The 8,760-nt window shown below is 48.8% G+C and overlaps 2 protein-coding genes across 3 annotated transcripts; one reads left to right on the forward strand and one right to left on the reverse strand.

Annotated features, from left to right (window-relative positions):
• Positions 1-53: 53 nt before the first annotated feature.
• On the forward strand, positions 54-3,484 carry ackr5 (atypical chemokine receptor 5). 2 transcript variants are annotated; one of them, XM_076166522.1, is made up of 3 exons: positions 54-1,483; positions 1,849-2,376; positions 2,473-3,484. In XM_076166522.1, the coding sequence occupies exons 2-3, from the start codon at positions 1,852-1,854 to the stop codon at positions 2,944-2,946; spliced, it is 999 nt and encodes a 332-aa protein (XP_076022637.1). In that variant the 5' UTR covers positions 54-1,483; positions 1,849-1,851; the 3' UTR covers positions 2,947-3,484. The 2 variants fall into 2 exon arrangements, with proteins under 2 accessions (XP_076022637.1, XP_076022636.1); XM_076166521.1 differs by having other exon boundaries at positions 1,849-3,484.
• Positions 3,485-3,875: 391 nt separating this feature from the next.
• On the reverse strand, positions 3,876-8,736 carry zbtb39 (zinc finger and BTB domain containing 39). Its single transcript, XM_076166519.1, has 4 exons — positions 8,632-8,736; positions 6,347-7,622; positions 5,898-6,257; positions 3,876-5,780 (listed from the first exon to the last, which is right to left on the reverse strand). The coding sequence occupies exons 2-4, from the start codon at positions 7,580-7,582 to the stop codon at positions 4,782-4,784; spliced, it is 2,595 nt and encodes an 864-aa protein (XP_076022634.1). The 5' UTR covers positions 7,583-7,622; positions 8,632-8,736; the 3' UTR covers positions 3,876-4,781.
• Between the last annotated feature and the right edge of the window lie 24 nt (positions 8,737-8,760).

An 8,760-nucleotide genomic window follows, 5' to 3' on the forward strand; every position in this document is an offset into this window, starting at 1 on the left:
ACTGTGTGACAATCTTGTAGTCTCCAGTCGTCTTTATAGCAGAGACTTTTTGTCTTTATCGCTGTTTTGTATCTCGGATAACAGCATGATGAGGGTCAGGGACTGGTGTCTCTAAAAGATGCGATTCTGCTGACCGGTTCCTTCCTGTTTCTTCACAGAGAGAGTTGAACGGACGATAGGAAACAGATTGGATGAGCAGAAGACAGAAGGAGGGTGTTGAGGAAGGGGTCAGTATGCAATAAAGTGCTGACAGGCCTGAGAGGCAGGAGGAACTCAGTGTTATGTGGGCAGATTGCATTAATCCGCATTTGTTGTGGGTAATTCCAAAGCAAACGTTCCTGTATTCTCTTCCTGTGATGCTGACCTCAGCAAAGACCTTACTGTTACTCCACTGAGGGCACGCTGGGGCAACCTGCTGGGTTTTCTGAAGGCGCTGTGGTGTCAGAGGAGATCAACCGCCGACTTGTTTACGTCTGCTTTTTGAACCAAACAGTCAAATGAAAACTCTTCCCTCATCCTTCAGGTTAAATGTGATGAAGTCGCTCATGTCTCAGTCATTCATTCTTAGGTGGGGATTTTATTTTCTGATTTACAGGAAACACAATCCTTGACGCATCAGTTCAGTGTAATCACATCTGCACTTTGCCAAACCGCAGTTCGCTTCAAAGGAATTGAAAGTATGTCAAAATAAGGCAATAAAAATGACTGTGTAAGTTAGGAGTGTTAGTGTGCCCTCTTCCTCAGTGAGGCTAACGTTCCCTCATGTCCCACCTCCACCATACTGTCCCTCACAGCACAGCAGGTTTCCTGGCATTGTTTCCTGCTATGTGCTGGCAGGTTTCAGTGTTTGTGCTCCGTTCAACTCTGGGCCCCACACAGCAGAGGTAGTGTTAGTAATGACCCCCCCGAGCGTCAGAGATGATTGTGCAATCTAATAATAAAGTGAAGGTAGAAGAAAGTGTCGATGTGTGTGATGATGTTGCTGAAGTGATTTATGAGATATGGAAAAGCAGACGGGCGTGTTTTTGGAGGCTTTATTATGTTTTTTCAGTTGTGTTTGTTTAGTTGAAAGTGGAGAAACACCTTTCTGTCTGAACACATCCTATAGTAAGTCAGCTACCATACACACACACACACACATTCCTGGGTCCTCTCTAAACCTGGACCCGTCTGCCAAGTGGGCTTTCCTGGTCCCCTGTTCCACGCCCCACTACTGAGTGAGGATGTCCTGTTAGAGGAGTGTGTGTGTGTGTGTGTGTGTGTGTTAATGAGAGATGGGAGGGTAAAGACTTTAGGGTGACTGATTGCTCAGAAAGCCCTCAACATCAGAAGGGGAAGGAGTCCTATTGTGTGTGTGTGTGTGTGTGTGTGTGTGTGCGTGGGCAAGCTACATAAGAAGAGACCAGAACCAGAAGAGAACCAGGCCTCAGGACCTGCCAGCTTCATCACACACCAGCTTTAGAACACTCATCACTACTGCAAGGTATGATAAGTGTCTGCTACTATTTCTCTAAAAGTATTATAGTAGTAGTATATACTTTGAGCAGCATGTTGTCCACTTGTTTGTCAGTAAACAGTTTATCAGAGTTTGACCTGCATGCACTCACATGACTCCAAACCTAAGTGGGACATTTACAGTGCGTTTCTTATTGCATGTGCAGTGAGTGAAATGGAGTGAGGTGTTAGTATTCTCCTCAAAACAGTTTGAGCAACATTTGGCTTCAGCCCAGCATGTCTGCCACCCTGAGCTTCTGTTATGTAATGTCTGAAAACATAATCAGATTAACCTCAAAGTAAATCTAAACTCTGTCCTGATTTGTAACAATTTTCCTCCACTTTTCTCTCCAGACCATGAGCGCCGAAGACCACAGCAACCGCACATTAGAGTTCTATAACCAATCAGCATGGTTCCTGTACGAGTGCACCCTCACGCTCAGCTCCGAATATCGACGCATCGCCCTCTTCCTCCTCTACCTTTTCATCTTCGTGGTGGGATTGTTGGAGAACACGCTGGTCGTCTGGGTGAACTGGCGTCGACGCCACTCGGCCAGCGGCGTCCTCTTCTGCATCCTCAATGTGAGCCTGTCAGACCTGATGGTGATTATCATCCTGCCTTTCTTCATGATGGAGGCGACCATGGACAGCGTTTGGTTGTGGGGCCGCTTTCTCTGCAAGGTCACCAACCTCATCTACGTGGTCAACTTCTATAGCAGCTCCTTCTTTCTGGCCTTCATGACGCTGGAGCGCTACCTGTCCCTGACCCGACCCTCCTCTCCAGCCTGCTTCCCTGTGGCGGGCCGCCGGCGCTGGCTGCTCTGCGGAGGCCTTTGGTCGCTGTCTTTCTTCCTGGCTCTGCTGGAGAACGTTCACGTGGAGGTGCTGGAGTGGAGGGAGCCAGGATGTTACATGTACCCCGAGCATCACTTCGTGGAGTGGTTTATGACGTTGACGTTTCTTTGCCTGATCTTTCAGTTCCTGGTCCCCGCTTCTATCATCGTCACTTGTAACGTGCTGATCGCTCGTGCCATTCGGACGACGCCGGACGTGCAGGGCCGGCGTGATGTCTGGCTGGTCCATGTGTACTCGCTGGTATTTCTCATGTGCTGGCTGCCCTACCACCTGACCATGTGCCTGATGGTGCTAGATGACATTAACCCTTTCCTCTTCAGCTGCAACACAACAGAAGTCATCTACTTTTCTTTTTCCGTGATCCAGGGCTTCTCCCTTCTCCACTGCGTTGCCAACCCCATTCTTTACAACTTCCTCAGCAAGAGCTTCCGCAACAACCTGATCACCACCGTGGCAAACTACTTACCTAGAGAGGCCCTGGGAACTATGGACCAGCTGGGACCGGGGGCCAACACTGCCAACGGAGGAGGCGCAGAGCCGGGGAAGCAACGCAAGCTAAGTAACGCCAGCACCAGCCACTCTGACCTTGAATCGTAAAGACAGTGGCCGAACCTAATAGAGGAAGCTTCTCCCATCTACACAAGCACAAGAGCGAGAGATTTTGTAAACAACAGACAAATGATTGAAAAGAAGGAAGCTTTATCTGTTTCACAATCTGAATCCGGCGTGTCAGAGCGGTCGATATCGGAGAGGTTGCGCAATGATTGTAGATGATTGTACTTTCATTGTGTTGTTTATGTAAGAGTTGGGCTCATGTTCCCCTCATAATCCACTCCCTGTTGTATTCATGTATCTGATCACAGTAGAGGAGGGGGGGCAGGAAATGTTTTGAAGTTTTTTAGTTTTTTTCCTCAAGGCTGCTGAATTCCTATAGGAACTCTCAGCAACGTCTCAAATCTCATTGCATAAGGAGAAGTTGTGCCAGAGCAGGAACGCATGTAAACAGATCTGCTGTCTGTCTGTTAGATAAAGATCTAAACGTCTCGCTCATGTGGCAATGTAACGGAACTGATTTGGGCTCTTTTTTGTTTTTGCATATCCATATTAAAGATGCCACTCAGCTGTCATGATTGAATACTTATGTGTCTGGATGCTTTTGTAAATCTACATCAGCTGTAAAAATGGATACCCAACAGTCTTTGCAGGCACTGAAGCAAGAATTTGGGGAAAATATCGCAAATACAAATCGTGAAAACAGCCGTGTATTTTATTTTCTGTTTATTTTATCTGAATTTGCTGACTTTGCATTTATTTATCTCAGTTCCTGGAAGAAAGAGCTCGGTTGATCTTTGTTACATTGACTTCCATTTCCGCTCCCATAGAATGTGTCGCATCCAACAATTTTCAATGATGAGAAGGCCGAAAAAGGAAGAGGGGGTCAAGTTTCAGCCCAGTGATGGCACAATAGCAGGAAATGAGCAGATCTTTAAAAGGGCAATGGTCACACGCCTATGAAAGCAGGAGGCTGATAACACGCAACATTCTGCTAATTCATCACTGAAATGGTGATGAATGGGTTAGCGGTTCTTTGCAGAATGTGCAAAACAAACATGTGAGAGCGAGAGGATTCTTCTAGAAGCATTTATTTCTTCTTTCCAATAATTAAAAACAAGATTTAAAAAAAGACAACACTGAGTCTTACAAACACAATATGAAAGGTATGAAGGCATAAACAGATCATCATCATATCGTCATAAATATGAGGTAAGACACTTCCATTATCATGTTTCTATAGCACAATAAGTACACAAGTGCTCTCAAGTCATTCATCTATCAAGTGAACATGTGAGGAAATGGCGTATTTTGAAGATTGCTGATACAATACACACACACCAGGCAGCTTGGCTGACACGTAAACACAGTCAATGGAATGCATTAGGTAATACCTTTCTATTTCATTATAAAACCTTATTGCAGGCCTGTGCAAAATAAAACAGAACTGTAATAGATAAATAAAATTTTACATGTGGAAAATGTATCAAGTGACATTCTGTAATAATTGCAAATATAGGAAAAATATTTCTACGATGCTACAATAAGCTACTACTTTCATAACAGTGTAATCATCCATTACTGACATATAAAACCTATCCTGAAACATCCTGTATAAACTTCCAGGCTTGTTCTGAATACTTAACGCCGGCGGAGCGTCGTCTTGCAGTGACACAGAACACGACACGCTGCCACCAAGTGGCTTCAAAGAGATCACGCCTCCAAACAGGCCGATCGGTGAGCACAGGCTATGGGTAATATCTGTTACATTCTACACGTTTAAGTCGATTATAAGGTCCACAACAACCAGACGGTGAGGAAGTGTCAGAGGAAAGAGACGAATACAGACGGAGCGGACAAACAGGCGGACACGGAGCTGATCAGGTGTCGTTGGTCAGAGATTCCTTAGAGTGATCATTGTACATAAATGTCTGTTCGATGTGGAAGTTTGGAGGCAGGTGTCCCTTGTGGAGCTCCATGTGTGAAGACACCATCTTCAGCGTGGAGAAGTAAAGGCCGCAGACGGTGCAGCGGTACATGAGGGCGCCGGCGTGCGTCTTCAGGTGGCAGATCATGGTGGATCGGCCCCGGAAGAATCTCAGGCACACTTTGCACTGGTAGGGCTTCTCTCCAGTGTGGATGCGGAGGTGATAGGTGAACTCCCCTGAGTGGGCGAAGCGTTTGCCGCAGTAGCGACACCGGTACCATTTCCCGCGAACGCCCGCCGCGCCAGCTACCCCTTCTGGCCCGGAGCTCCCGTTGGTCAGAGCCCCGGGGTGGAGGCTGTGGATCGGCCCTTGCAAAGCTTTATCCGATATGCTAAAGCTCATACCCAGGCCCAAACCCAGGCTGCTCATTTTAACAAAGCTGCTAGCCTCACGTGGAGAGGAGGAGGAGCAGGAGGAAGAAGGAGGGCAGTCGAGAGGGTTGTCAGCCTTTCGTTTGCCCAACCATCCCTGACCCCCGGCACCTCCGATGCTCCCCAGGGACTCGGTAGTGTGCAGGCTGAGGTGATACTGAAAGGCAGAGGATGAGTGGAATGTCTGTGGGCACAGGAAGCAGTGCAGCTCCTCCACTCCTGATACTCCTCCTCCTCCTCCTCCTCCTCCGCCAACTCCATCGCCACCCACTCTGTAAGCGCGCAGTGCCGAGCGCTCCCTCTCCTTCGCCGCCGCTTCCTCGGCGTGCACCGCCATGTGTCTGTCCAGCAGGGAGCGCTCTACGAAGCAGTGGGCGCAGTGCGGGCAGGGGAATACAGGCAGAGCGAGGTGGGTGAGGGCGTGCCACAGCAGGGAGCACAAGGAGAGCTGGGGGAGCTGACACACGCCACAGCTCAGGCTTTGGGGACACACGTGGCTCAGCAGGTGGCCTCTGACAGTCTGTGTGTGTGGGGGGGGGGAAGACACATGAAAGCAAACATGAGCGCCTCCTTCAAACACATTTAGGTCACAGAAGTGAAATGAAAAAACAAGAATCAAAGAAATCAGTCCGCCCACCTGGAAGTCCTTACTGAGGGTTTTGGTGCACACTGCGCACTGCAGTTCAGAGCCCAGGTCTTGGCTGCTGCTCGTGAGCGCCCCCTGTGGTATGGTGTAACCTGAAGCTGCCTGGCCGTGGTGCCGCAGCAGCTTGTTTGGGCTGCAGAATTGCAGGTGGCACATGTCGCAGGTGAAGAGCTGGACCCCGACGTGGGAGAGGGCGTGTGTGACGCCGGCGCTGCGGTCTGGGAAGGAGGCGCCGCACATCCTGCACTGGCCCTGCTCGGTCAGGTGGGTCTCTGCGTGGCGTCTGATGGCGGCAGGGTCGGCAGGGAGAGGCGTCGTGCAGGCTTTACACGCCAGCATGTTCCCCGTCACCTGGGAGAGCAAAGGAAATGCGTTTACACATAAATATGTTTACTCATGAAATGTACTCGAAATTTGGATTACTTGTATCACACTTTTACCTGGCTACTGGAGTGTCCTTCCTGCCCGTTCTCCACACACACAAGGTCATCCTCGTCCTCCTCCTCATCTCCCTCCTCCAGGTAATTCTCGTCATCGCTCAGCTCGATGATCTCACCTCCCAGCTGTCTCCACTGATCCTCATCTGTTCCCTCAATTGTTCCCTCCTCCTGCAAAACGTCCCTCTCCTCCCCGTGCACTCCGCCCTCTGTATCTCGGAACATCAGCCTACCGCTCCTGGGAATGTCCACCACTCCGCCCTCCACGGCTCCCACCTGCAGGCAGCCGATGGGATCTCCGGAGGACGACGTCGGGGCGCAGGCCTCCGCCGCCAACTGAGCTGAGGAGTCGGGGAAGGAGCAAGTGTCTGACTGTGCGGGGTCGGTGCTCTGGGGGAGAGAGTCGCCTGTGCTTCCGCAAACTTGGGTCTGTCCATCTTCACAGCTGCCCCCTCCTACTTCTTCTTCTTCTTCCCCCAACCCCTGCTCAGTCTTCAGCCGCAGCAGAGGGCCCAAAGGCAGCGTGGCATCATTCTGATTATGTCTTGAATGCTCGGGTGCCATCTGCCCGTAGCTGACATGAGACTGGACATCTTCTGACTTGAGGTTCAGGGACAAAGGATGAGCTTCGTGGTTTGGTCTGGATGTTCTAGACTGGAAGAAAGGGGAGGAAGCAGCAGCCGGGGTTGGGGTAGCAGAGGGCCCAGCCGATGAAGATAGCGAGGAGCAGGAGGCGGCGGAGGAACACATAGACGACGCGGACACAGAAGCTGCACTAACGGCAGCCATTGCAGCAGCTGTGACCATGCTGGACTCCAGGCCGAGGTCTTGTGGACTGTTTGACTTACAGTTTGCAGCCACAGAAGCTTGCAGGTCGGGGAAAGTGGCGTGACACGCCCTCATCAAGTCACTGACACCCAACCTCTCAGCTAGATCGTACAGTACCCCCACATCTATGAGATCAATCAAGATCTCCCCTGTGTAGACGAACGTCAGGACCTTCTCAAAGTTGGCTGGAGAGATGAACTCCAGGGAGACGGCAGCGGTGGAGGACGTTGGCGCGCGGGTGAACAGGTTGCGGAAGTACGTCCCAGCACAGGCCAACACGGCCCGGTGGGCTGCAAATGTGCGGTTGCCCACTTGCAGGAACACATCACAGTACCTGCGGGACTGGCGGCAGCGGTTGAGCTCAGTGAGCAGGCTGGCAGCGTGGCCTGGACCTTGCAGCCGGATCCTCATCCCTGCTGCTGCACCTGGTGGTGCACCACCTACAGCCCAACTACAGAAGAAGAAGACACCCAGGATTATATCTGACTCATACTAGAATGATCCAGCTGATTGATTCATCAGGTATAACCCATTACTCTGCAATACTGTCGACACGGCAACAAGGTGCTTAGATTTCAGGACAACATTACATCATTACATCCACACGGCAGTATTACAGACTTTTTGTTTATCTTAATATGTTCATAAGGCTCTGAGAACATGAAGTAGACATGTACCACTGTTGAAATGAATTAACTGATAATCTACTGATAATAATAATCAAGCACTCATGGCAGGGGCGGAGCTTTACTGTGATATTCTATGCCCTGTGGCTCCATATCTCAAAGTCGGTGATGTCATACTTTGTGATTACATGTATCTATACTTCATCCTTTAACAGTGACATCACTTTATCAATGACATTCCCTCTCTGCTCTCTAAAGAAGGACTTGTTTACAGTTCTCCCACCCATGAGATCTACAATAATAAATAAATAAATACAATCAGATAAACTATATTAAAAGCAACGTTTATACTAACTCATCAGTCTGCTGTTATATCGGTGTTATTTCTTGTCATCTGTAGCTTTTACAGCTCAGAGTCTCAGCTGTTGGACTGTTTACATTTTATCTGGAACATCAAACAAATAACGCTTTTCGTCAAAAGTCCTGTTCATCTGATTCTCTTACTACAGAGAGTTAGGTGAAGAAAAAAGAAGACATGAAGTGGGTAAACTATCACATCTATTCCAGGAATGTAAAAAAAAAAAAAAAAACGTCACTAGATTTTTCTGAAAATCCTTGACTTTCATTAGTATGAAAGTGCTGCTATTTTACATTCTCAAATGTTAAATTTAAAGACGGTTGATCGCAGAGAGCTAGCTTAGCCTGTGTATCCAGGCATCACACATACGTTTTAGCAGCCTTATTAACAGCTAAACTCACACATCAAAGCTTCATTCTCTTCATAAACCCTCTGCCTAACACTGACATGTCGTGCATAACATCCCCAATACTCACCCATAGCCCGATGTCTGTGCGTGATTGGTTCTCTCCTCTTTAATCGTGCAATCGAGGGGGTTTCGGTGGTCGTATACGGATTAATTTTGTAATTATAATCCTTTTGCTGGCTCGTCGCATTTTAGTGAC

Source organism: Genypterus blacodes, unplaced genomic scaffold (genome assembly GCF_046128005.1).
Source record: "Genypterus blacodes isolate CSIRO-AG114 ecotype Tasmania unplaced genomic scaffold, CSIRO-AGI_Gbla_v1 ptg000156l_1, whole genome shotgun sequence".
NCBI classification, from domain to species: Eukaryota; Metazoa; Chordata; class Actinopteri; order Ophidiiformes; family Ophidiidae; genus Genypterus; species Genypterus blacodes.

What these genes read in the sequence shown, in the direction of transcription:
- ackr5 (XM_076166521.1), top strand. Translation starts at nt 1,852, where the DNA reads ATGAGCGCCGAAGACCACAGCAACCGCACATTAGAGTTCTATAACCAA.
- zbtb39 (XM_076166519.1), bottom strand. Translation starts at nt 7,582, where the DNA reads ATGAGGATCCGGCTGCAAGGTCCAGGCCACGCTGCCAGCCTGCTCACT. An exon ending in AAGGACACTCCAGTAGCCAG is followed by an intron (nt 6,258 to 6,346) that starts GTAAAAGTGTGA and finishes TTGCTCTCCCAG; the next exon opens with GTGACGGGGAACATGCTGGC. An exon ending in CCCTCAGTAAGGACTTCCAG is followed by an intron (nt 5,781 to 5,897) that starts GTGGGCGGACTG and finishes CCACACACACAG; the next exon opens with ACTGTCAGAGGCCACCTGCT.